At 47.9% G+C, this 27,960-nt stretch overlaps 2 protein-coding genes across 4 annotated transcripts; one reads left to right on the forward strand and one right to left on the reverse strand.

Moving 5' to 3' along the window:
- The first annotated feature begins 138 nt into the window (after positions 1–138).
- On the forward strand, positions 139–18,682 carry radil (Ras association and DIL domains). 2 transcript variants are annotated; one of them, XM_068321243.1, is made up of 20 exons: positions 139–519; positions 2,029–2,117; positions 2,208–2,322; positions 2,607–3,111; positions 5,508–5,623; positions 5,708–5,890; positions 5,963–6,650; positions 6,769–6,899; positions 8,208–8,245; positions 8,357–8,508; positions 8,670–8,782; positions 9,153–9,269; positions 9,860–9,983; positions 11,745–11,917; positions 12,045–12,195; positions 12,488–12,714; positions 13,190–13,514; positions 14,315–14,454; positions 14,796–14,935; positions 15,076–18,682. In XM_068321243.1, the coding sequence occupies exons 3-20, from the start codon at positions 2,239–2,241 to the stop codon at positions 15,173–15,175; spliced, it is 3,507 nt and encodes a 1,168-aa protein (XP_068177344.1). In that variant the 5' UTR covers positions 139–519; positions 2,029–2,117; positions 2,208–2,238; the 3' UTR covers positions 15,176–18,682. The 2 variants fall into 2 exon arrangements, with proteins under 2 accessions (XP_068177344.1, XP_068177345.1); XM_068321244.1 differs by having other exon boundaries at positions 14,402–14,454.
- Positions 18,683–18,953: 271 nt separating this feature from the next.
- Positions 18,954–27,536, reverse strand: foxk1 (forkhead box K1). 2 transcript variants are annotated; one of them, XM_068321245.1, is made up of 9 exons: positions 26,944–27,536; positions 23,420–23,635; positions 20,909–21,107; positions 20,676–20,822; positions 20,392–20,585; positions 20,001–20,173; positions 19,656–19,913; positions 19,381–19,557; positions 18,954–19,299 (listed from the first exon to the last, which is right to left on the reverse strand). In XM_068321245.1, the coding sequence occupies exons 1-9, from the start codon at positions 27,387–27,389 to the stop codon at positions 19,079–19,081; spliced, it is 2,031 nt and encodes a 676-aa protein (XP_068177346.1). In that variant the 5' UTR covers positions 27,390–27,536; the 3' UTR covers positions 18,954–19,078. The 2 variants fall into 2 exon arrangements, with proteins under 2 accessions (XP_068177346.1, XP_068177347.1); XM_068321246.1 differs by having other exon boundaries at positions 19,381–19,554; positions 26,944–27,534.
- Between the last annotated feature and the right edge of the window lie 424 nt (positions 27,537–27,960).

Genomic DNA, 27,960 nt, shown 5'->3' on the forward strand with positions numbered 1-27,960 from the left:
ATGCAAATATGGATCCAAGCAGAAATTTGCGAATTAACAAATTTAATTTTTAAATATCAACTAATTACGGCGAAACATTCTGTATTTTAAAAGAAAAAACTTTAACATCCATTAACATCCATTCTGTCAAGTACCGCCACCGTCCGCCAGGGGGCGCCGTCTCCACTCCCTCGGCCGCGAACGGAGCAGGTGCATCGAGGTGAAGCAGAGCTCGGCTGTTTCCGTCGCGGCTCGTCACTTTGAACCGCTGTGGATGCGGGAATGCGGTTGCGGGCATTGGTGGTCACTCATCGGAGATGTGCTTACGGAGACCGGAGCCCTCAGCGGTTGTCTGCTAACGGACTGTTTTGGGGGGGGGGATGTGGAAGGAAGCCCCGGACGGCTGGGTGTCACTCCGCAACGGGACATGTGGGTTTTCCCACCCATTTTTTTCCGGGGATTTTCTCTCTTGTTGGGAAGACGGAACGAGACCGGAGCGACGGATTCCCCAGCACCATGGAGCCACGCATTGCAGGCAGCGTGAGTAGGGCAGCAGACACCCAGGAGAGCCCCCAGGGGACTGGGCTTGTCACTGCTGGTATCGCGCCTCAACTTTTCCAGGATCTAATTTTCTCACACGCTACATTATAGACTACGTAGTTTAAAAAATAAAAAAACGCCTATTTTAATCATATTGTTGTTGAGTTTCGTTCGCAAAAAAAACAAAAAAAAACAACAACACAGTTTGAGATAATTATTTAATCATTAGTGTAATTAGCTCGACTTCAGTCATTAGACACACCTGCGGACTGATCTTAGGCCGGGCTGCGAGCTGCCGCCGCCGCGCTGGGCGACTCATCAGCGGATTAATTTGTGAGGATTTTCTCCTCCCTTTTGTTGCTACGGCGGTTGCTAATGACGACCGCGGAGTCGTAAACAGGCGGATGGACACTAAAATAAAGGGCAGAGTCGTGGTCGTCACAAGTTAGGCCCAATATTAACCTGTTGTGGAAGTTGGTTTTTAAAAAAAAATTATTTTTATTTAATTTAATCTAACCCAGTTTATAATGCTGACCTTCATGTCAGACAAGGACAGAAATCAAAAAGAAAATGAAAAAGATGCTGAGAAGTTGTGTTCTGCGTGAACTGATGACTAAATGTCACTCACTGGTTGTGTGAGTGCGTCTATGGACACACAGTCGGTCCCAAGATTGAGTTAACTGCGGCCAAGTAGCCAGATTACCGTGGATTAGCAGGCATTTTAAATAGTCACGTTATCCCACCAGTGCCTGCAGAGTCAGCGGCAACAACAGCTTCAAGGCTGGCTGTCAAATATCTGCTGAAAAGGACTAAAATAAGATCCTGGCAGGTCTGCAGGCTGCAGAGGTGCTCTAAAATGTTCAGAGCTCTGATGTGACCTGAATAAATGCAGGGGCGGGTCCAGGAGTCTTCTGACTCCAATGGGGGGGGGGCGGGGAGGCAAGACGTACATAATATTATTTAGTTCTATGTGCATTTTATTCCTTGCAAAATTGCGTCTTATTCGAGCATCATGTTGGCATGAATATGAAGTTTAGGAAATTAAAAATCTTTTATTTTTACTTTTATGAAATTTTATGGAAATGTGACAAATAACACATTTTGTTTTGAGATGCGTAATCAATGAATTTAAAAGAGGTCATGTCTGTTGTTGCAGATTAGAACAAAAGAATTGACTGTTAGACATGAGGTGAATGTTGACTTACATAATTCTGAGAATTCTTTAATTCTAATACATTATGCTTTATTAAATCGATGACACCACTTTTTTGTCTCACAAGACAGACAGGAGGAAAAATACAAACCTGCAAAAACGATTCATAACTTGGAAAATAAATATTAGAACTCAAATCAACAAGTTAAAAAAATTCTCTGGCACGCTGGTGTGAAAATGCTAAAGCTTGATCCAAAAAAATCATCCGAAAGCTGGAAGCCAAAGCAATGAGTTTCTATGAAAGGTTTTACACTCGTGCTGTAAACCGACACTGATCTTTTTTTTATTTCCTCCAGTGTGAAATGACCCTAAAGCCTCTGATCCTCAGCTGTGAAGCTTTGCCTGGTGCTGCTGCGTAGGGATGACAATACCTAACAGCATCTTGGTGCGTGAACATCTTCCACACTTAGTTCCTTCTTTATATTTCATGACATCAATAGATCAGTGTGTTTAAACTGTATTTTCCTCGCATCAGTTGTGAAGTTTGCGTAGCCACCGGCAGCATCATGTTCTACGGTTCTTCCTCTGGGGCCAGCATGTCCCTTCCATCCAAGAACCGGCTGAAACGTCAGAGCAGGACCTTCACACAGGTATACACACATTAATACACACCGGGTGCGTTAGAAGGCAAAGTTGATGTCACATGACATGTGACATCAGAATCTGTGGGGTGTTGATGTTGCGCTGCTCAGCGGGGGTTGTGGCAGGAAGGAGAACTACAGCAGTCGGACGTGGCGTCGTGTCTAATGAATGTTTGTAAGCTGGATATGTTCGTATCTTGAGGACTACCTGTATTTGACTAATTAAAGGCTCAGTTCACCCTGAATTATGACGTGATTAATTGAGATGTGTGTGTGTGTTTTGTGTGATCCAGGTCCTGTACCGCACTCTGAGCTACAGAGACCGCGTCCCGGTAGAGACGGGAACAAACACCCGTGGGGACCGGCGCTCCACGACCGAACCTCCTGAGCGCCCGGCGGACGACCCAGCAGAACTGTCCACCCAGAGCTCCGCCCCCGGCGTGCTGAAGATATTCGGGGACGAAATCTGTGCCGGTGCCAACTACAAGAGCGTCCTGGCCACGCCGCGCTCCAGCGCACAGGAACTGGTCAAGGAGGCGCTGGAGCGTTACTCGCTCAACAAGAACGCCGCCCACTCGTATGTCCTGTGCGACGTGATTGGGCGTTTGGAGGGGGGAGGAGGGATTGGAGGAGGGGTGTGGCGAACCGAGTGCCTGCGGCCGCTGGGGGACAACGAGAAGCCCCTGCTGCTCCAGGAGCTGTGGAAACCCCGCGAGGGACACGCCCGCCGGTTTGAGCTGCGCAGGAGAGCCGAGGTGGAGGAGCTCAACGCCAAGGAGAAGGATACCATCACTGCCGGTGAGGACACGCCCACACACACACACACACACGCACCAGCCGGTCTAATGCCCTTCCTTTCTGGACGTGTCAGACTCAGCAGAAAAGCCTGAAGGTCTCCTCTGAGGAGGGTGATGTTTGTGGAGCTTCGGTCTCAGGTTTTATCCTGGAGACAAGATTTTACTCCCAGGAGATCAACGCTGTTTTTATTGTTTTCCTGTTATTAATAACACACACACACACTACAATGTGCACTAAACACACACACACACACACTGCAGGGGAAACACATGGACAGCCGGTCGATGGAGTGAAAGCTGAATCCTTAATGACCGGAGGTACTGAGCGCCCCGTGTTTTTATGAATGACACCTTCCTACTACGAGGAGACGATATCGTTTTCCTACCAAAAGCTCCTGCATCGCGGCGGCATCATGGACGCCCAAAGAGATTCACTCGAATCACAAGAACCGCTGCACCACGCTAGCATTCCTACCGAAGCACGCCAGGGTTTGCTGGTTGCCATGTCAACGTCCGAAATTGGCCCATCAGTCAACAGCCTGCCCAGTAGAGCTGGTGGAGATCGTGTTGTGTCCATGTTTCTGACAGGAACACGCAAAGACGTTGTTCTGCTGGCTGCTTCTTGTCTTTAGGACAAATTTATTGGGAGGTTTTTAGCGAGGGTGCTGTTTTTTTAAGTTTTCACGGAGAAGCTTCAACGTTTCTTTAAGTCTAGTCATTAAAAGTCACTTCTTTGCCCCCGGCACACACATTTTGGACCACAAATGACAAATCCATGCACTATTTTATGTCAATATTTACCGCAGAGGACGAAGATGCGACCTCAGGGACATTTTGACAAAGTGACGGTGCTGACGTCGGGGGTAAATCATGAAACTGAGGTGATGGTTTATTATAGCTTTGTGGTTATCTATCAGGATTATCTCCAGGTCTTTGCACCATGTGACGACTCCATCAGTCATTTCTACTGTTTAGTATATTTTGTTAATAGAAGCAGAAATATTACGAGAAGAAAATCCTTTGTATTGATGCACTTTTTTTGCGCTAACCTTTTCTTTTCTGTATTGTAGCCTTTATGAAACGAACCCTCCGTGGAGAGTTTTTGTCGTCTCTCCTTGTATTTAGTGTGTGTGTGTGAGCGTGCATGTACATGTGTGACGTGTTTTTGTTTATTTTTTCGCCGATGAGATAGCATTATAAGGGTATTGCGAGCTTTTCATTAATTACAGGAACACATCACAGCTAATTAACGAAAGTTGTACCAGAAACCTTTCCTGGAGTTTTCAGTCTCGCCTGTAAACCGACTGGGAAAGGAAATTGGATTTATTCTGAAATGAAAGATGCAAATTGACTCAAATGAAAACAGTAAGCAGATTGCGTCAATTGCGTCTGTTCCTCTTTCGTTTAAGTGTGTATCTCTTCTTACTTTCTGCTGACTCGCCAGAAGCATGATTTTTCAGCTCCTGTTGCATGCTGGTCTTGTGGTGTGCGGGTTATTCAACACTTGATATGTTGTTGAGGGGATGTGTTCTCCTTGGTAACCCCTCCCACCCTGCTGTAGGGCCCAAAACGTCCCAATTCCTGGCGGCTCTAATGGGTCGGTCCGGGCTGTGCAAACACAGGAGCTCCCCCCTGCGGTGCGGTCGAGTGGTACAGTCCGGCTCTAAAGGTGGGGACTGGCCTCAGGTAGGCCGGCTGTCAGTCATTGCCATGGAGGACCACCTGTTACCTGTGTGTGCCACCCTCATTGCCAGCGATTCAACCAGTGAGAGTGTGTGTTGGTGTGTGTTTTAACTCCGTCTGAGCCATCCGGACCGCCGTCACTCCAACATTCACTCCATCCGACTGGTTTTGTTTCGTTTCCACTACGTGGCGCCGGCTCGACTCGGCTTTGGTGTCGGTGTGCTTTTTCCGGAGGCGGTTTTCCAGTACCGGCTCGCTGTAGCCGGTCGTCATAGTAACGCAACCCACATCTCTAGTGTTGCTCTCCATCACGCAGCGCCCGCTACAGTGTTAGGCTGATTAAAAATAGCGCCCCATGCAGGATGGGTCGACACGACCAATCAGTGATCGGCCAGGTTCCTACATCACCTGGGTGACGTAGAAACGTTGTTTTTTTTTTTAAAAAGAAGCGATTAAGAAATAATCGGTTTCACTTCCTGTCGAGTCGGCACCACGGAACGGAAACCCAACTTTTTGGTTCCCACACGCGTCCTGTCACTGCAGCTCACAGCGCACATCACACCCAGGCATCTGTCTGTCCTCGATTCTTTACCTTCCTTTTCTTCTCTGTCCTCAACTTCTTCATCTCTTCTTCATCTCTGTTGATCTTCTCTTCACTTGTCTTCCCTCTCCGTCCCTCTCTCCTTCCTCGTTCTCTCTCTCTCCTCGCTGCAGACATCAACGCTCAGGCCCGTAAGGTCCAGAGGAACCGGGCGAAGGGGACGCTGACCCTCCCCCGGTCCAGCAACTCATCCTTCTGTCGCAGCCTCAGCGAGACCAGCCTGAACCAGGTGAGCCCCCCCAGCTGCACCTCCCTAGGGAAACCTTTATTATTCATGGAGGCACAGATCCTGAATCCCGATGCGTCTGCGCAGCTGGGAGCGGGAGACGAGCCCAAGCGATATTACTCCACCCTCCCGGGGCCCTTCAGGGGTCGAGAGCGCGAGGCGACCTCCGGCAGCCGGAAGAAAGAAGACGGGAATCAGGGCGGAGGAGGGGTGAGGCACTCGCTGTACCAGTCGCCGCACCTCCTGCTGCTCCAGGGCTACAACCGGCAGGTGAGGACGGACGTCACTGGCGGCGTTGGAAAGCCTCCGACGTGTTTGATCGATCTTCGTTCTGCTTCGCAGGACTGTCTGGTGTACCTGCTGAACAGGGAGCAGCACACCGTGGGTCAGGAAACCCCCTCGGCTCGCCCCAACATCTGCCTGTTCTCCCCCGACATCCTGCCCCTCCACTGCCGTCTTCACAGAGTCCCAGCATCCCGTCGTCACGCCAACAACAGCATCAAGGCAGAGGAGCCGCCGGAGAGCCAGGCGTTCTGCGTGGCTGTGGAACCGGTGCTCCACGCCACGGTCCTGGTGAACTTCTCCCGCTGCGAGCGCTCCACCACGCTGCGCCACGGCGACCTCCTGTCCTTCGGAGCGCATTACATCTTCCTGTACAAGGACCCCACGGGCGCCAAGCCTCTGCCCGCGCAGACGCTGGCGCGCCTCCGCTCCCTGGGGCAGCTTTACGACGCCGGGGCGGAGGAGGGAGAGGGCGGGGCGCCGACCTGTAAGATGTGCGGCTCCGTGCTGAAGGACAGGGCGGCGCAGGCGTCCAGCGCTCCGGCAGGTCGACGCAGCTTCAGGCCCCACCTGGTGAAACCCCGCGGCGGGGGGACGGCGATGGGAGGAGCCCTGAGTCTGTCAGGGGGGGAAGGAGGTGGCAGAGGAGGAGGAGGAGGAGGTCAGAAACGAAGGCTTCAGCTGGAGTTCGATCAGGCTCACGAAGACCAGCTGTTGAACAGGATCGTGTCGCTCATAGAACCCGGAGGTCTGTGTTTGTTTGTTTGTTTGTTCATTATGCACGCGTGTTTATGGCATTTATAAAACACTTCAGATGGATGAAGTGGGTGAAGTGACCCTTTAACCCCCCCCCAACACACACACAGGAGACGACCACAAGCTGACCCCCGCCTACCTGCTGTGTCTCTGCATACAACACTCCGCCTCCAACTTCCCGCCTGGAAGTTTTGGAAAACTGCTGCTGAAGATTGTCAGACGAATTCAAACCATCGCCTGGGTCAGTGTTCTCCTGCCTGTCTGTCTGTCTCTGTCTGCCTGTCTGTCTGCCTGTCTGTCTGTCTGCCTGTCTGGTTCTTTGGTTAAGATGACCTCATGTGAAGAGGAGCTGCTCAGCTGTGTCAGGTCAGGTGAATAGTTAAACAGATATCACATGTTGTCTGCTGTATCACACACACACACACACACACACACACACACACACACACACACACACACACACACACACACACACACACACACACACACACACACACACACACACACACACACACACACACCTTCTGTTTTAGAGCAATTTTGAAATGGAGGTAAAACTGAGAAAATTGACAATTGAAAATTTTCATAATCATAGAGGTCAGTCAATAACGCGAGCATTCTGCATCATGATTCTAATAAATTGAATATCTTTGAGAAAAAAAAAATAAAGAAAAACTTTACTTTTCATTTTATACCCAAATCCCAAAATAAAGACCTACTGATGATGAAAATCCCAGCAGCAATTCTTAAAACAAAATTGAAGTTTGAAAAAGAAGAACGCAAAATAAACCAAAACGACAACAAAAATCAATGCTTTCAATGATATTTTAAGTAGGAGTAACATGAATAACTTTGGCTACATAAAATACACTGTAAAGTCAAAGAAGGTTCCTTAATTAAATTATTAGACTGTATTTAATCAAATTAAATTCTTGTTTTTTAATCCAGGTGATCCCTCAAGAATTCACCAAAATGCCAAATCTAAGGGTTGACTCTGACTTGTTGACTTAATGGCGTGGAATGTTTTTATTTACTGGATTATTTCAGTTTGAATATTAAAAATAAGATGTAGTGACCTCTAGTGGTGATGTTGAAACTGCAACCAACTGAACCATCCTCGCCTCGCCCATCGCTCCTGGGAGTTCAGTAGCGAGTCTGCCAACGATGCAAAGACATTCAAAGAGATTAAAATCATTGCATCTCTTATTTTCTATTAAATTTTTATATTCCATTTATGACGATCTGATTCTCTCGATCAGCACATTGGATCTTTAAAAGATTATAAATTTCAGGATCTGCCTTGGAAAATTTAGAGGGATAACTTGGGAGATGTTGACTTCATCTGTAGCTACACTCTTGAATAAATGTGTGTCACCTCTACTGAAGACAATGGTTCTAATTTAGCTTATAGCCTCAATCCAAGCGTGTTTTGGTTTTATAAATGCGATGGCCGCCTTTCTCTCTGCAGGTTAGTGGTATTGTGTTGAAGTGTGGTTCTCTGACATCTTACATGCTAAAAGTTTAATGAGAACTTAATTGCTTTGTGCAGGAGAAGACAAAGGAGCTGGCTCAGAAGCAAGCTCAGCAGTGAGTATCGCTTTCCACCTGAAACACCATCCGTGCCCATGTTCAGTTTTATACGTCAGTGTGCTTAGCCCCCTACCGTGTGTGTGTGTGTGTGTGTGTCCATCCATGCAGCCAGGACCCGGCCTCTCTGTCTCTCCTCAGCATCTCAGACTTGATCCCGGACCTGCAGACCATCTTTTTCTGGATGTCCAACTCCATCGAGATCCTCTACTTCATTCAGCAAAGAGCGCCGGCGTACACTCACAGCATAGAAACACTGCAAGGTGCATGAGTCATTACTCACCGTGACACACAGCAGATACTAATACCGCCACATAATACCTCCCTTTCATCACACACACACACACACACACACACACACACACACACACACACACACACACACACACACACACCTCTGAACAACGCCTCCATCTATGTCTAGGGTCCAAGGAGTCGTTATTATCGGCGACCATATCGGCCAACGAGGAGGCGATGACCATCTTAGAAGAGGTCATCATGTACACCTTTCAGCAATGCGTCTACTACGTCACCAAGGTAATCTGTCACGGTGACGGCTTTCCCCAATGTTTTCACCAGCTCCACAGCGCCACCGACGGGTCGGGGTCCCGTTTCCTGCAGCACGATTCAAGTACTGTTCAATATTTTTCCGCAAAATGTTCCTCGCACAACGATCGAGTGTTGCCGTGGTGCTATTCAGGGGTGTTTGTTGTTTGTTGCCATCCGTTGCCATGGTTACAAGTTGAACTTAAGCTTGTTCTGAGTAGAATTTTTGTTGGATGAGGTTTCCTAGTGCACAACTAGGAAAACAGGAGAGGAACATTTATGTGTGTGTTTTGGTTTTATTTTTAAATTTGTGTGTGTTTTTTTGTTTTGTTCTTATTTGTGTGTATGTGTGTGTGTCCAGGCTCTGTATGTGGTGCTGCCAGGCTTGTTGGACTGTAATCCATTCCCAGTCGACAGCTCTGAGCCCTGCTGGAAAGGAGGTGTTGGGTTTCCTGAACCGGTGCGCCGAGTCCTGCAGGTAAAGATTCAAATTCAATTGCGTCAAAATTAAGGTTTTTATTGTTGTCAGGATCTAAATTAATTATTATTCCTTTATTATTATTCGGATAAGTTTGTGTATTAATTCAAAGGTCCTCAGGACTTCTACTTTGTCATTCACTGACTCGCCTGCAGTCTTCTTTGCTGCTTTTGAAAAGCTACATCTCCCGACTCGTGATCGCCACCTGTTGATCAATAGATTTATGTCAATACTTTGAGAATAATGTGTCGTTTCTCATACTCGGTCGTGAGATACACAAAACCGGAGCTCCAGTTTCCTCCACCATCGGCTGCTCATCTTAGGTTTAGTTAGTCTGGACCTGAAGCTGGTCTCCCGGCGCTATGGTGGCGTTGAAGGTTAAGCTCAAACGTCGACATGAAGTAAAAATAAACAACAGAGCACATGAAAAGGAAGAATCGGAAGCCTCATCTGAGAATAACATCAATATTAGAACATGAATAATTTAGAGATTTATAAAAAAATAAATCAGAAAGAGTCTAGAAATAAATGTGAATGACAGTGTGTGTGTGTGTGTGTGTGTGTGTGTGTGTGTGTGCGTGTGTGTGCAGGTGTTTCAGAATGCCCAGGAGCTTCTGCAGGGCTACCAGGTCCACCCTGAGATCCAGGCTCAGATGTTCGCCTACCTCTTCTTCTTCTCCAACGTGTCGCTGTTCAACCAGCTCATGGACAAAGGTGAGGCAGAAACACTCCCCTCTCTCTCTCCCTCCCTCCCCCGTTAGATCTCCCTCAGGGCTTGTAAAGTTGTTTATGTCGTGTGTGTGTGTGTGTGTGTGTGTGTGTGTGTGTGTGTGTGTGTGTGTGTGTGTGTGTGTGTGTGTGTGTGACACTGAGTGCCTTTGCGTCCTTGTCAGCGTTTTGACAGCGACTAACTCAGATTTGTCCTCAACGCCCTTCTGCTCGCTGCATTCTGTCCCACCCCAGCTCCACCTCCTTTCTTGCCTTCCTTCCTCCCATCTGGCCATCAGGGGGGTGAGACAACATGAGGAAGAGGTGGGGGGGGGGGGGAGGCGAGGGAGGACATAGAGGATGGGTGGAGGGGGGGCGGAAGGAGAGGGCAGAGTGAAGGGTAAAAGGCTAGAAGGACAGTGGTGGCTGTGGTGATGACCTTGCTAATAGCTGCTACCTTTTCTAAATGGAGAAAATGGTCGTTTAGCTGAGGCCCATATCCATATGTCTCCCTAAATACCCCCCACCCCCACCCCCGCAACCCCCCTTTCTCTTTGTCTATTTAGCATGTGCCATATGTCTTCATTATCCGGGGGAGACAGCAGAGATCACATTTATGGGAGCAGGAGAAATACCTTTATGTTCAGGTAGAGCCCCCCACCCCACCCCACCCCACCTCATCCACACCTCCCTCCCCCGACTGTCTGGCTTTCTCTCCCTCGCTCCTATTTGTGTCGCTCATTTATATTTCTCCAGCCACGGTGTCCATGGTAACAGCGAAGTGAGTTTACAGCAGGTAACGCTGACGCAGACGCCGTGACTTTATGGAGTAAAAGCCGATCGATGAAGACGATGAAGGTGATGAAGATGCTCGGCTTCGTCGTGGATCCGTCAGATTTGTGCTTGTCTGAGCTTTTTCAGACGTTACCCCCCCCCCACCCCCCAAATACACACACACACATGCCCCCCGCAGACAGATTAGAATGGATCGCTCGCCGCCGTTGAGGTTGTTCAATGGCTTTTAGGTTGTTAGAGGTGAATGGGTGTGTGTAAATCATCTGCTGCGAAGCATTATAACACCTTTGCTATGTCAAGTGATGTCTGTTTGCACGACCTCACACATAGATTACTGTATGCCCAGACATAAGCCTATTAGAGAGGGAAGTGTGTGTATGTGTTTGTGTGTGCATCCATAACATATGGCAGAATATTACAAGAGGTGTGTGCGTGCGTGTGTGTGTGTGTGTGTGTGTGTGTGTGTGTGTGTGTCACACCTAACTTGTTGAGATGCATTTTACGAAACAAACATTCCGTTTTTGACGAAAATGTTTCTGTGTCTCAAAAAAAAAACGTTAACGTTTTTGTTTTTTTTAGGCAAAATTCTTATGTTTAACATTGACGTGTTCCTTTAAGTAAAAATACTATTAATAACATTTTAAGAATAAATAATAGCTCTCAAAGTGCAGTCTTGTAGGAGACGAGTCCTGCGGGGTTCATTTCAGACATTTCCTCGTCCCAGCTTCTAAATTTAGCGCCTGTGCTGCTCGGCCTCATGGAATATTAAACGTCTAAACAAAGCCAGGCGTCTGCAGACGTTACTGTCGTCTCCAGAAAGCAACAAGCTCTATTTCAGGACATTCCAGCTGAATTTGATCATATTTATCTTATAATATTTTGTTATTGTCGACTGTTAGAAGTAGAAGTCATCTGATCATCCTCGAGTCTGTTGCCATTAACGCTGACGTGTCCGGTCCCGGTTTGGTGCAGGTCCGGCGCGGGGTTGGTTCCAGCGCTCCAAGGTGCTGCAGATCCAGGCGTGTCTGCGGATGGTCATGGAGTGGGCCAGCCGCTCCGGTCTGGGACACCTGGCCGACAAGTTCTTCACCAAACTCAAGAGCACAGTGTCCATACTGGCCACGCCCTCACAGCAGCTGACACAGGTAACACACACGTTGTGTTTGCACACATTTCTTCCAGGACACACACGTTTCCACCCGGCATTAATAAACTTCCCTCTCCACCCTTCTTCTTTCTCTTCTTCTCCTTTGCATTCGACTTCGTCTCCAGATGAGTTGGCGATCTTTGTCCAGCGAGCACCCGACCCTGAAGCCAGTGCAGCTGCACCGGATCCTCACCCAGTACCAGCTGACGGCGGAGATGGGTCCCGTCTCAGCCTGGCAGCCCAACAGCGAGGACGAGGCGTACATTTACAGAACAGGTAAATCAGGTAGATACCAAACACAGGATCGATCCTCCAAACACTGGATCAAACATCGGATCAATGAGTTCACAAGAGAGGGAAAGCGAATTCACGTCCCCTCACTAAAGCAGAATCGGAGCGCCTTTTTTTCTGGGGGGGAGGTGGACATCTTCTGCAACCAGCAGCCTTTAAATTACTATCATTAAGTGCATCCCTGCAGTCGTGACAGAAGAACCACTGGGGACTGTGGGGGGGGGGGCTTGACGGGGTGTAATTGCGCGTGTCGAGTTAACGGTCCGTGTGTGTTCAGTGGACCTCCTGGAGAGCTTCGAGAACCACCCCCCCATCGTGCTGCCCAGCTCCGGCTTCAGGGTGGACCTGGACAGCGAGAGCATCGAGGACAGCATCTACCGGCAGCTGCTCTACGTCCGCCACTACCTGTGGGGGCTGCGCACCAAGACGCAAACACACACCGGCACGCCCAGCGTGCACACACACTCCAACGGAACCAACACGGCCGACTGGCCCGACGTCCAGGTCAGGTGTCACACACACACACACACACACACACATGTATGTACACTGTGAAATGCACACACCTAGCGGTAATCCGGACCATGTGCCTCAGCAGCTGCGTTGAGGAGTTCCTCATAATCCCATAAATGAAAGACAAAAACCTTCTACTCCAGCCGGCCCACGCTCAGAAACACATCGCCACTCACAGAACCCTAGACACGGTTAAATCACGGCTAATCTGATTAGTCTTTAGGCCGTCTAATTAGTGGGAACGGCCGACTAGACCATAATCCCTCGGGTTACTGCGCCCTCTGATGTACACTTCCAAGCTCACACAGAAACATACAAACATAAAACCGATAATCGTCTCTTTACTCCTCTTCCAACTGGAGTCGTATCCGGTTACACAACGGTTTGTGAGACAACACGGGCCAGAAGACTCATTTTCAGTTTGCTTCCATTCTGATCGTTGCATCCCCGTCCCGTCCCCATTTAGAGGGAGCTGCTGCCCCCAGCCCACAGCAGCCCCCGCTCCGGTGGCCATGGCGATGAGGCGACGGCCGACACTGGAGAGGAGAGAGGACGGGATCGACCGGCGGGCCAGTCGCACACGCACAGCCTCAGGAGGAACGGCATCATCCACCACACGCGCGCCGCCAATCCTGACCCGTCCTGCCTCCTGACCCCTCCCAACACCCCGCTGTACCCCGAGGGAGGGGGAGGGCCCATCATGGGCCCCAACGGCCAGACCAACGGGTGCACCAGCAGGACGGTGGCAGAATGTAAAAAGAGCAACGGACTCATCGCTAATGGACTAGAGGGTAAGACCAAGGAGCTGCTGGGGGAGGGCGAAACAGGAAGCTGCACATAAAACAACCTCCTCATCCACCCGTCTGCACTCCACCATGAAATCATAGATTGTTGTGCCTTTTTGTTGCTTTGAATGGATCTAGAAATCATTTACCCACTGCAGGAAAGTCATTAGAACCAGTTTTACGTAGGAAGACCTGAGGCCAGGGTGCTAAAGATGTTTCTGAGGGGACTGCATGGAACTGAACCCACAGGAGATGCTGAGCTAAACTGCGCCCCCCTGTGGACAATAGTATAATTACAATCCAAGGGTTAAATTCATGCATATGTCTCAGTGCATCTACAGCAAGCATCAAATGGCAGGAAGACAAAAATTAAACATCCCAGCGTCAGAGATTAAAAAATGAGCTATAATCTACAATTTACATTCATCACACTTTATCTCCCAGTGGAGTTTCTGTGTGTTTCCTGGCCACTGTGATCAGATCAGCCTCATTTCTACCCATATCTGAGCGTTATTTCACTTCCTCCGTCTGCATCTGAAGTGATGGCGCTCGTCTGTCAGGGCTTCGCCTCCCGTGACGGCGTGACGTCTCCTCCCGCCGAGTCTTTGTGGTGTAATGAGTGTGACATCTGCAGGCTGTTGTCAGAAGCACAGTGGTGTGACGGATCACAGATCCTCGCTGCATGCCTTCCAGTCTTTGTGTGTCTCTTTTGCACAGCGAGACCTCTTCTGTTTGTCCAACCCCATAGCAAGACCCTGTGTGTGTTTGTGTTTGTCTGTGTGTTTGGGTGTCTGTGTCCTCTGCAGGGTGTATTAGTGGGTGTGAGTTTCCTTTCCCTGTATCCTCCCCTGGCACCCCTCCCCTTCCTGATGACTTGTGTGTGGTGTTTGTAGTGGAACTGGACAAGGGGCCTTACGGACTCGGCATGGGACTCATCGACGGCCTGGTGAGTCACTCGGCAACGCTTCTCACATTTGTGTCGCTGCAGTTCAGGAATTCTGATTCGTTTCAGACGTGTGTGTCGATGAAATCGGTTTTTTTTTACTTCAATGCAAAAACACGTGAAGACTAGTTTTTGTTGCACATTGAGAAATAAATAGAATAAACCTCCTGCGGAATATTTAACCTCACTTTTATCATCTATAAACAGTATTTAGGCATAAAATAGCCCAGTGGGTTTTTGAGCTCTCATGTATTTGTCCTGTTGAGACATGAATGCTATAATAAAGCGTTAGTGGAGATCAGCCCCTCCAGGTGCGCTCCTCTTCATCGCTTCTCCTTCCGCAGCACACTCCTCTCAACGCTCCAGGCATTTACATCCGCACTCTGATCCCGGACGGCCCGGCGGCGTCCGACGGCCGGCTGAGGATCGGCGACCGCATCCTGGCTGTGAACGGCACCAGTCTGATAGGAGCGGACTACCAGAGGTACGAACGGCGCTGCTGGGTGACGCTCATCCTCCACCGGCGTTCGCTGCTGCTTTAGCCTCAGATCGGTGTGAGACCAACACCCCTTCATCAATCTGATCCTCCTCTTTTCCCCTCCATTTCTCGTTTGCCCCTCGCAGTGCGGTGGATCTGATCCGTCTGGGGGGAGGTCGCCTGCGTTTCCTGGTTGCCAAGTCCGACCTGGACGTCTCTGAGAAGATCAGTGCCTCTTCCTGCTGATTATAACAGCGAAGTATGCTTCCCTCACATCCAACCCCTGATTGGTTCGGACGACAGAAAGCATCCGTAACCCACGGCGACATTAAAAGAACCCACTGCAGAGAACTGAATCAGCGTCTGAGGTGGGGGGGCCAGCATGCTGTCTGGTGCAGTTTTAAGCACAGCAGGGTTGTCATTTCCCTCCTGTCAGAGCATGTGCACACACTGTTCTGTTCAAGTGTTTTTAGGATGTTTTGCATTGACAAATGTTGACGAGTAGTTCCTCTACTTGTAAAGCTCCTACAGGTACAAAGCTGAGCTAATCTACAGTCCTGTAGATTAGCTCAGCTGTAGTATTTGAAATGGAATCACACCCGCTCCCCTAAAAATGCTTGTTTTTGTGCCGACAAATTGTTCGTCACCCTTCCAGAGTTAGTTTGCAGCCCGAATCAGACGATGGCGTTCACGAGGACGCTCCCCAGGATTGTGTTGCATCGCATTTAGCAGCTGCCAGCTGAGGCCATCACCTGGATCAATTCCAAAATAGAGGACATTCCCTATTAGCTGTTGGGTGGGTTAGCGGCCCCGGCTCACGGACACAACGAACCCAAAGCCGAGTTTCACCGCTCTAAAAGCGTCTTCGGGCGACTTGAGACGATGGACAGGCTGGGGATGGAGTGTTTTCTAAACCAGTTTTGTCCACAGCTCCCATCACCTGTGTGTGAATGTTGACTTTTATACTGGGGGTTTGCATACTGAAGACGAGGGACACATCAGCACTCTCATTTCAAACCCAACTTCTGCCCTGGACTTCAACAAGATGACACGCGCCGCTGCGATCCCGACGCACCACCCTGTTTGCTGTAAGTACACTGAACGCTGTGAGCGTCTGCTCCAGGTGTAAATAGTCGTCTGTACATATGTGACATTTGGTTACGTCGTCTGGACATTTCAAAAGAGAAAGTTTGTGGTTTTATTTCTGATTTGTTTGGCTAATGCTGGAGGAAAAATATACGTTTGTGTATATCTTCTATTACTAATTTATTTCTGCACCTACAGTCGGTTTACAACTGTTGATCACACACGGGGGGTTCGCGACACCCAAACGACAAAGTGTTCTTTTTTATTTATTTATTTTTTTTTTTTTGTTGGGTTTTAAAAACTTGTATTTCAGCATCCGACTCATTACAATCAGGGTAGATAGAATTTTTTTTTCTTTCTTCCCCCTTTTACCCGTCGTCGACCCACGTTTACACGTCCACAACAGGAAGTGCCATCCCAACCTAGGGTCTGGAAAATGTGTTTGTATTTACAGGGTCTGTGAGAAAAAAACCCAAAAAGTCAAAATAGATGCTTTCTGAAAGATGCAGATGTGTTACCATGGTTACAAAAAGGTTCCGCCTCCACCAGAAGGGAAGAAGTTCTTCCAAGTTTCCTCTTTCCCTAGACTTTAAAGGTTAAGGGTGATTGATTCAGCGGGGAGGGTTCACTAAGCAACAGAATGGAATGGGTCCCAGTGGCTCTGGGAAGGCTGCAGATTATCCAGAGTAACAGTCACAAGAATTTTCTCTGCTGTGAGCAGAACACCAAAACCCAGTGAAATCTAAAAGCAAAAACCAAAACTATCTGGTCGGCTAAAAACAGAACAATCCGGTTCTGGAGGTTTAAAACTCAGCCCGGCTGGAAAAATAAGGTCGCTTTGCATCCAAAGCTGAGGTCAATGAAGGAAAACAAGCCGGGCTGAGTTTTCTGACCGACCCGCCGCCAGCTGAGCGTGGAGACGTCCGAACAACCGAGACTGAACCTTTTGTTTATTCATCTGTAAAATGTCACACAAATGTGAGGCGATGCCTGGTTTGCCTTGTCAGCTTCCAAACGAACTCACTCGTACTGTTAAATCAGAAAGTTGAACTTAAACCTGAGCAAAATCTGGACATTTGTGAAAATTTACACCGTAATGAGTCTGAATGGTTTTCTCCCTCCACTTTGGACGCTGTTTATTTCTTTGCACCTAACTCGACCTCACGCATGTCTCTTCTGTTCATTATTTCTACTGTTGAATAAATGACCGTACTTCAGAATAAAGACTGTTTGACACGCCAAAATTTCTGTCGTCATCAACCGGCAGCAGAGAGGAGGAGGAGGGAGACGGGAGTTGTGACGTCGATGAAGGATTTTAATTTGTGCTACACATTTGAACAAAATCACAAAAAACAGGAACATTTAAAAATACATATACTTCTCTAATTCCAGAATGTTTTAGGTATTGGTGACTTTATTTTTAATTTTTTTTTAATTTTTTTTTTACACATAGCAAAATATTTTATTTTTTTCCAAAATAATTGAAAAATACCTTCTAAAGAGCGTTGTCATTTCGCAGATAGAGCAGCATACAATCATTCCGCGTCTTTTCTGTTGTTTTTTTTTGTAAATGTGCAGCAGAAATGGTTGAAATGTTGCTGCACACGGTGCCTGAATGCCAGCTTAAAAAAACGAGGCCTGTGCAAGGACGTTATGAAAAGCCGAAGGCAAGAGCGAGGATAGACGGAGAGGAGGGGAAAGTGCTGGAGAATATCTCATTAAGGCGGAGATTTGCCAACAGCTTGATGCCTCGATAGAGAGACTGTTCACTAAGGAGGGAGGAGGAAGAGGTAGATAGGGAGGAAGATGAAGACTTAATGCCATTTGGAGAAACTGAAAGCAAAAAGACGAGGGAACCGAGGTTTCAAAAGAACCAGAAACAAAGACAAAAAAAAAAAGATGAGCAGTTTGAAATTTGTGGTCAAGTGTTGGTCCCGCCCTTCCCCTGATAAAAAAAGTCTGCTGTAGTGATACAGATCGAGTGCTGTCCAAGAAGCGTTGTTAATCTAAAACGGTAAAGCTGTCTAAAAAGGTTAAAATAAAATGACCAAAGAGAAAGAAAAAAAATATTTAAGGCTTTCATGATTACAATAATGCTTTTCCGTGCTAGAACAAACAAAACTGTACGCACAGGCTGTTCCGTTTCTCCTTTACCCACTACTGACACAAACAACAATCAGTATGTCTACATTAGGTTAGCTCCACTTCAATCAACTCCACATAGTTGCCTCTTTTTAAAAAAAAAAAATTGCGTTCTCTTCCGTCCAGTCGACCCGGAATAACCTCTCGAATGAGAAGAGCTTGACGCCGGTTTGCAGTGAAACCGGCATAGTCTTGGTAAATTCCTCCTGGAGTTCCTTTATCCAGACGACACCCTGTTGTTTTTGTGCTTTACGGAGGAAGAGATGCCTCACATTCTGGTCTAAGCATTAATAACCACATTTTCTTTACTAAGCAAGGATTTCCATCCTGTTCTAAAAGTCCCCCCAACCCCATCCGATGTCCTTTCTTTCTGTGTGAACCTCTGCTATACATTATCGTAGTATCTCTTCTGTAAACTCTGGCCACTATTTTTCTAACTCAACGCACATTTCGTGGTTTTTAAATCAAGCACTGACCAATCAGAAGCGCAGGCAAGAGAGGGTTTTTCTTTGTCCTCCGTGAAAACCGGAGGAACGCTTTGTCTGAGATATTATCCGACGTTCACGTCGTAAAAGTAGTGCTGAAATGATCTCTAACATGAATAATGTTCGCAAAGGCTCCTTACTTGTGTGTCGTGAGTGAAAGAGATTACATTAAAAAGTGTAAAGCTGAAAAATGTAGATTCACCAACATTTTACTTGCTTTTTTTTTCTTTTCCTTTCTTACATTCAGAATGTTTTCTACTTCGGTCCAAAATGCATGTTTCTGATTTCCCTTCTGCTGAGTCTGCTTGTGCTTCTTTTTTTTTGCTGTTGGCCATGTCGGCTGCAGTCTCTTATCAAATGTGTATAAAAGGCGGAGAGGTGAGGGGACAGTGATGGGGGGGCCGGCCACCAGGTACCTGGGGAGAGGCTCTGCGTTCTACTTCCTGGGGTCGTGGCTTTGTGATGTCACGCTAACGATAACGGGCTGATGGGCGGACGTGACTTGGTGATGAGCGGATTCGGTCCCGCCGTCGTCCTCCATCTTCACCCGTTTGGCCTGGGGCTCGTCTAGAGGTTCCGCGCTGGGCTGTCGGGTCACCAGCACCGGGGGGGAGCTGGAAGCCTGGGCGGCCAGGATCTGGAGGGGGCTGCTCAGCCCTGGAGCGAGGGGGGGGGATACGAAGGACACGGTTAAGCCGGAATCACATTGCGTGAGGCAGTGGCTGTTCAGAATCTTACCGGCTGCGTTAGCCAGGCTGATCTCCGTGGCGACGGCTGCGGTGGCGTGTTTGCCATTGTGGGTGATGAGACGAACAGGAAGTTGATGTAAAGCTGGCGCGAGGCTCCGCCCCTCCACGCTCTGCACCACGCTGTCGACCGTCTGGATCACCCGCTCTCTGGTCAGCTGAGCATCTGCTTCACACACACAGGTACACCCTGACTGATCTACAGCTCAGACGCTATGCATTGAAGTGATTATTGATTATTGATACAGTGGTTCGTGGCAGCTGTACCTCTGAGCTCACTGTTGCCCTCTCCGCCTCCGACTGAGGGGGTGCAGTACCCATTGGGGGGGTTGGAAGTCAGAGGGCCGCTGGTGACCACCCGCACCATGGTGACAGCGGACTGAGGGGGGGTCTGCAGCATGTGAATGGGCTGGATTTGGCCGCCGCCTCCAGGCAGGAAGGCGATGGCTTTCCCCTGGCCTGTGGGCAGGATCGTCGGGTGGGGGGGCGCGGCCATGATGACGGGCTGAGCGCTGACGGGAGATCCTGAACCGAGACGCAAACATCAGTCTGACCCGTCATCTGGGTTAAACAACGACCTTAACATCTTTGGACATGTAGTTTTCAGCTGACCTGGGGCACTCTGGGAGTACCGGTACTCGGGCACGGACGCCAGTTTGCTCGCCAGCTGCTCATGGTGGTCGTGGGGGATCGGAGAGCCCTCCCTGCTAAGACATTCAGGGGTCTGCAGGCCGCTGGATGGAGGAGAAAGAAGTCCCTGGTGTGTCGGGGATGCAGGAGCACTCCTGAAAAGAGACGGCAGAGGAGTCATGAACGCACGGAGAGACTTCCAACATCCAGATCTCCTTCACTGCCGCTAGCGCCTCCCCAGCCTAGAAACTACACTTACTTTGTTCTATCCAATCAAATGATGCCAGGAGTAGACAAGCAGAGAGAAGGGAGAAATCAAAGCGAGTCAGATCAGAAGCTGGTGTGCGTACGCGTCCACCCCGCCGGGCGTTACCTGGAAGAGAGCGGTCCGAACGGCGTCCGGAAGCAAGCCACCCCCCGCTGCCGCCTCTTCCTGAAGGCTTGCTCCACCAGCTTGCTCTCAGACGCGGAATCCACTCGCCAAAAACTGCCCTTCCCCGGCTCGTCCTGAGAGCGCGCCACTTTGAGGAAGTAGCGGTTGAGAGACAGGTTGTGTCTGATCGAGTTCTGGGAAGAAGCATCACAGAAACGGGACACGGTTAAACTTCTCGTCCTCCAAGTTGTCGCAGGAAACCATGGAAAATAAGCGGCGCCGACCTGCCAGCCCTTGTCTGCAGTGCGATAGTAGGGGTAGTGTTTGGTGATGTGGGCGTAGATGCCGCTGAGCGTCAGCTGCTTGTCTGGAGCCGACGAGATGGCCTGCACGATCAGCTGCGCGTAGGAATAAGGCGGCTTGGACTCATCCTGCACAAAAATAAACGCGAGCGTTAATAACCACTAACCACACGAGCGGCGCCTCGGACGGTTGGGAACGACGCCGTCTGCGTTACCTTGGGGCTGTCCCCCCCAGCCGACTCCCCCCGCTGCTCGCTCCCCCCTCCTCGATGCTCAGCAACGCTTCGCCTCTGCTCCGAAACGGCCTTGGCTGCGTACTCGGCCGCTAGCTGGAGGTCAGAGGTCACGTTGCGTCCGTAGCGATACCCCGACGACCCCGCCCCTCGTGGACTAGCCGGACAAGAGTTGGGAACACTGGAAATGACAAAAAAAACAAACAGAGGTTTGAAGGGTAACAGTAAGGACACTTTTGTAGTTTCCTGTTGTCAGTGAAAGTAAAGTGTCGTCTGCGTACTCGTGCCGTTTCCATGGAGCTGCATTGCAAAAACAAACAGCTCCCGGAAACCGCTTGTGTTTCTGAGAGTTAATAAATGATCGATTGATGATGCTCATCACGACCGCACGGCTTCACCGGCGGCTCGGTGTTCACTCCACACGAGGTTTTGTCTGAAAGGTCTGGCCTGGGGGGGGGGGGGGGGGGCAGACCTTTGGACAAACACAGGATTCTGTGTAAGTAAACAACGATCCGGGGAGATAACAGATGATGGGTCCAGATTATTGGTACTAAAGATGTGATCTGAAGATTATAAATGCGTTAAAAAACGCATTTCAAAATTTATTTTTGAGTAATTCTGCATTTTATTTGAAATCTATGTGTGACTTTATAATAAACGCTGATTAAAATCCACATATTTGCAATTATTTTACAGTATTTATATCTAGAACAACTAAACACAAGTTATCACGACACATGATTTTACATATTGTCCTGTAAATCAAGAAAATGACCCCCAGCTCCGGTCAGCGTGGCTCTAAATCAATGAACTAAAAGCCTCAAAAGCGCGTTAATGTTTAACCGGGGTTATCAGCTTGTGTTGCGACACGGAACACAGCTAAAACACAATGACTTATGTAACACACACCTGCTTCTGTTAGTAGAGTAAACACTGGTTTCTGGGAGAGTCGGTGTGCTTTGATTTCCCTTTAGCAACAGAGAGCCACGGATACAGAGATTAACACACAGACGGAGAGGGGGGGGGCACACTATGTTTGTGTTTTTTGGCTGGGGAAACTCGGTTGCAGGCTCTGTTTGGAAAGTGGCTGCAAAAATGTCAGCGCAACGGAATGAATTAAGCCGAGCAAAAATAAAAACTATGCACGCTTGAATTGTGTGCAACATTTGTGCACCTCTGAAGGTTTGTCTTTGCTTCACATGGACCCAGCTGTACAAATTTGTTGGAGTGGGGAGGAGAAGGTTATAATGCACAATTCATTCAAGTTGCCAAACAGGAAAAGTTACTCTACCATCCTGTTTAGAAGCGTTGCTGGCATTGGTAGTGGAAGCGTGTATTTTTATGCATTGTATGTGGCGGCTGGCATGAAGGTGGCCCAACTATCTGCCCAACAAGGCAACAGCGAAAGAAGTTGTGGAGAGATGTATGAGTAAGTGTGTTAACTTTGTGTGTGTGTGTGTGTGTGTGTGTGTGTGTGTGTGTGTGTGTGTGTGTGTGTGTGTGTGTGTGTGTGTGTGTGTGTGTGTGTGTGTTGTCAGGGTGTCCACGTGCAAGAAAAGGAGCTGAGAGAGAGGGAGGGGTCTCTGAAAAAAGGAAACCACGAATGGAAAAACGGCCTACAGGCAAAACAATCTTGCCCAATAGCCAATCACGAGCCTCGAAGCTGCAGCCATTCCATATAAGGAAGGCGCAGACAGGCCGACATTGGTGGGGATAAGTGGTGTAGGAACGATCGCGGGCCGCCAGGGGGCGCCCACAGCGATGCCACGCTGACCAACCACATGCATACAATTAGAGAGCAAAGACTTTCAAACATGTAGTCACAGCTCCTGACTGCATGCAGGCTTCCATGTGAGGGAAACACTGCAGCAGCTGAGGAGGGAGTGTATCCACAAACAGACCATATCTATTATCTGAAAAAAACCCAAACACACACACACACACACACAAAGCACGCCCCAAAGAGACAATAAATCCTCTCATTTGCAAATCAGACCCCAGGAGTAGAAGCAGCTCATATGTGAATCATAAAGTGCTGATTTAAAAACATGTTTTCAACAGAAATGAATGAACACACCCCTAATTTTACTTTAAGTTAATGTAAACACCTCTATTTAATTTGTATTGGGGCCACAACGAGCCCCTACATTCATTATTACCTGCATTTCGTGAATGAATAACTCAGTCTGAATAATTTAAGCCAAAGAAACTGCTTGTTATGAGTTTATAAAAACCTAAAACGAACTCATAAGATCGTCAGAAATGCAATTTATAAAATTTGAAGACCTGGACTTGGGACTGTTTTTGATCATAAAATGACAAATGATCAACTGCATTAACAGTTAATGATCTGCAGCCTTATTCATGGGATTAAACAATAATTGTGATCTTAGCATTGAGCTTTAACAGCTATAAGATAGAAGTGAATAACTGGATGATGTCCTGTGAGCTGATCGTGTGTGATGGTCACTGTTATGATGGGTCTGTGCTTACCTGATGGTGCCGGTGGGCGAGGGAAGAGGAGAGCCGAACGCCCTGATGTGCTCTTCATGCTGCTGCATTGTGGGAATGCTGATTTTGAGAGGGGAAATGTGGGGGAGAAGCGAGCGAGGAGGGAGAGAGGGGAGCTCCTTCTCTCTGTGCTCCTCTGGCTCCAGGAGTGACATAAACTGGATCTTGATGACCGTGCTGGGGAAGCGAAACACACACCTGGTGGGAGAGGAAGAGGAGGAGAAGAAAACAAAGTTGGATTAGAGCGGTTCATGATGGCTGATCTGTTTGTTCATCTGTTGCTGACGTTAAACTGAACTGGTGGTAACTGGTAGGAGCTGGTAGAGGGGAAACAACATCCAGTCTCGTCCTCAGGAACAATAACATATCATTAAGTAATGGTGTTCCTGCTGAAAAACAGAAGTTTGCTCAGTATTCCAAACAATATCTTCAGTCAACACTTTCTGTGGACAAAGACAGGGCTGCTGTCGGCTCAATACAACATCTGTGAGCCTGCTTTTCCTCCTCATCCAGCGGGTCTGAACTGACTCGATGAAAGGCAAACTAACAATCCAGGCTGGCGTCGCTTCACGCTGTGACAGAAAGCCCTGAAAATGATTCCGTATGACAGGGATTGAGTACTGTAAATGTTCTACAACGGAGTCACGATGATAAATGCTAATGGAAATATGCAACAAGGTGGTTAAGCTTTTTTTTTTTTTAACGACAATCATTCAAAGAGCATAACTGTAATGGTTGTTTTTCGAAGCCGGACACAGAATCCCTACCGATTCTGGGGAGGGTGAACTCTGAGTAAGACCTCCCCTGTAGAGATGGAGGAAATAAAGAAAAGGCAATTCAGGACCACAAACATGTTCTAAAACATTTCTGACATTGAAATTGAAATATTAACCTTAAATAGTTTTCTGTAAAAGTGTGGTTGCCAATCAAACACTGTTGGCTCACACTTTATGTCTGTGCAAGAAAAGCCCTGGTGTGTGTAGAACATGGCCTGAAGCGCCGCTAAAGGAGGGTTGTGGGTTGAGATGGAAGAGGCTGCTTATTTCCCTCAACAGTTCCATCTCTGAGCAGCAAAGAGAAAGCCACTGTTCCGTGCGCTCACATGACATCTAGACCAGTTTGTGTGACAGGGCATGTGAGAGACTCTAGGCCCATTTACACAGCCCATTCAAAGCGGGGCTGGTGGGCTTTATTCCGCCCCGATGTTCTGTGCAAACGCAACCAAAGAGTAATGGGGGTCAGTTTAGTTCCACCTCTGTGACTACAGCGGAGGCAGTAATGGCGCCGAATTGCACATCTGTGTAAACATGAGGTGGAAAGGCAGAACGGAGCGACGACATTTTGAGAAAGCATTACATGTGGTATGAACTAGGATTAAAAGCAGCAAGTAGCAGTTAGCAGCTAGCTCACAAAAAATTGAACAGAAAAATGTCTTCAAACTGGAAAGACAGCACAATATTTGGGAGCACCTTATCTTTTGATAGCGGACGATCAACAGTGATGCAACAGGAAATGTAAATCATTATTTTTGTAATGCTAATCCATTCTTTACAAACTGCTCTACACATACAAGACGTCACACGAGATCTGGAATGTGCTGTGTAAGAGGTCATGCTTCGGTTGCCCGTGGAACACCAGCATGCTGTTTAAAATAACGCACTGGAACAGTGTTGTTCCACCATTGTCTTATTCAGGGCAAACAACTAAAAGGTGTGGTAGAGAAGGGACTTTGTTGTCACTGTAATGCATGATCTCTCTGCCCATCTTTGCCTTATTTGTTGAGCCGAACATGTCTCACATTCACTACTGCAGAAGATTGGAAGTCTTGATAAAGTGAAAGAATGCAACTAAACGTACAGCAGCAAAGTCATGAAGAAAATCTGCCTCAGCCTGCGAGACAACTCTGACACGTTACAGCAAAACAACAGCCCCAAACAGTAAGTCACGTTTACACCAGAAGAACTTAGTAAACAACCACCACGTTCAAGTGCAGAGCCTAAACTCAGACTACAGACCTCAGCTCAGCTTTGAAAACATTACTTTGCAGGACAGGACTTGACGGTTTCTGTTTTTTTCTGGGATCTTGTAAACTTGACAAAGCTTGAATAGTTCTGGGAGGAAAACTGGGAATATCTGCCAGGTTCGAAGTGAATCAAGATGATAGCAATGAAACCACACAGATCCAAAGCTGTAATTTTAACGACTGTTGATTTATACATGTTTATTCACTCATTTGAGCTGTGTTTATTGTACTTCTTTTGTACTTAGATTACAGTCCTCTTTAGAGACTTAGATTTTAAAGCATTAAAAACAGGTCTAAAACTAAATATTGCAGGTTTTCCTGTTAATATTCAAATCAAACTTTCATATTTGAAAATATTCCAAACATAACTACACAGGTTTTTTTTAAACCTTGACACTATTTCCTGAGCCACGACGAGCGTGAACATGGCCGTGCTGGATAGGGCCTTGGTCTAGTGTTTACTCCATGTGCTCTTCAAAATGAGGATGTCATCTCTGCATGCACTTCCTGTCCAAATCGCAACACGCCCCAAAACAGTATTGACAGCCAATCAGAACGAAGAGCAAGCACACTCCCGCCCCCTAAAAGACCCCTCCTCCGGTGATTGACACCCACAAAGCCAGCTTTTAGTTTTATTTGCGACTGACGTCATCATAGTAAGTTTTGTGATAAAAGCAAAACTAAAACTAAAAATGACTGTTTTGATATAAGACAAGTCTAAAAAAAACAAAAACAGAACAACAACAACAACAAGAAAAACCGGGTCGTGCTGGTATACAAACCAAACACACCTCTTCTTCACAAAGCTGGTGCGCTGGGCTGAGGGGTGCGTTTGTTTACAGTTTACGTGACGTGAATCAGTTAAAGATTATCGCTGGCAAACACCCTGGTTATTGTTAAAACGCCACTTCCGCAGCAGACAAACTTTTGCGTAAAGTCATAACATCCTGAAGGTCTGATTTTTATACTGCGCCACTTTTGCCACATTAAAATAACACGCCTCTGTGCGAACTACTGCACTTTTAGGTTCTCTATCGCATTTGCTAGCGGACAAACGTAGCTTATTTTGCTAGCCGCTAAAACTAGCTACTATAATTCCGCAGGCAGAAGTTAACGTTACAATGGATGGCTGCCTCAGGCCTCAAGGGAATATTATTATTATAATTTAACAGCTATGATTATATAACACCTATTAGCGCTAATGCTAATCACCTAGGTTGCAGTAAGCGCATGAGAAGATCACAGCAAAAAGAACCACGCGTGGTGTCATCACCAACTTTGCATCACAATAAAATCATCCATTCATGTGTTCAGATGTTTAGTAAAGTGTTAAATGAGGAGAAAATAAACTTTAAAAGGGCTACAAATGTATAAAGTCCTCGCTTCTACATGTGTTGTTCCATCTCAGGTCGTTACTTTATTGACAGTCAACTGTGTTTTCCATAATTAGCATGTGAGCAGCGGCTAAGCTAACAGTACTCACTCCCGAGGCAGCGGCAGCGGCGGCGCCCCCCTCCGCTGGAACACCCCGTCAACGAACACGCCATTCTTGCCCAGGCACCGGAGGGAGAACCCGTTCGCCTCGTCGTAGGTGAGCTGCAGGTGTCGCCGTGAAATGAAGCTCGAGTGACCCATGTTGATGTCAACGGAGCCGTGGGACGAGTTCCGGCCTATGGTGACCGTCCTCTGGCGCATGACATACTCAAAGTCCCGGCCCTCCAGCCTGGCCAGGGCCTGCGGAGGAGGACCAGAGAGGCGCACGGGGAGAATCCTGGCGTCGGCGCAGGCTTCCATCATCGCCGGACCAGAGATGGCGAACGAGGGCTGGTGATAGGCGTGAGAGGTCACCGCGACGCGAACGGGACTGCACGGCGCCGACTGTAAGGCGAGCAGCGCTCTCGCTCCAGTGTCGTCCCGGTAGTCTGCCATCTTCTTTCGGAGGGTCAACACACTCACACACACACACACTTTACTTCTCGCACACACAGAGTTGCAACGTGAGTTTTTTCGGCGAGGGCACTTGTTCGCTCCGTGGCTCTCGGAACAACATGGAGTCCGGGTCCGCGGAAGAACCGGACCGGAGTTTGTGCTGGAGCGGGACCGGTCGTGAGGCGTTCACGGCCTCCCGGTGAGATGAAATGTACAGTTAAACACACAAGACTCTGCAGCTGAAGCGCGTTTACAACAAAGAAATAGACACATATAAATAATATTTATGAAATATCGGTTACACATTATCGCGTTTAGACCTTTAAGCCAGTTACATTGGATCAGAGGAACGTCAATTTTAATAAAATTTAAATGATTCCGGGATAATCAAACTCCACTCACACTATTTCAGAGCCACTCATTGCCTGTCAGATTATTTATTGTCATTTTCTATTATGAGACTGCAGATTATATGTTAGACATATTAAATCATATTAACTGCAAGACCTGCTTGATTCCACATCCACAGATGGGTTGGAAGTTAACCAGATTGGACTCATCTAATGATTGT

This window comes from Antennarius striatus, chromosome 8, assembly GCF_040054535.1.
Source record: "Antennarius striatus isolate MH-2024 chromosome 8, ASM4005453v1, whole genome shotgun sequence".
In the NCBI taxonomy this organism is placed as follows: domain Eukaryota; kingdom Metazoa; phylum Chordata; class Actinopteri; order Lophiiformes; family Antennariidae; genus Antennarius; species Antennarius striatus.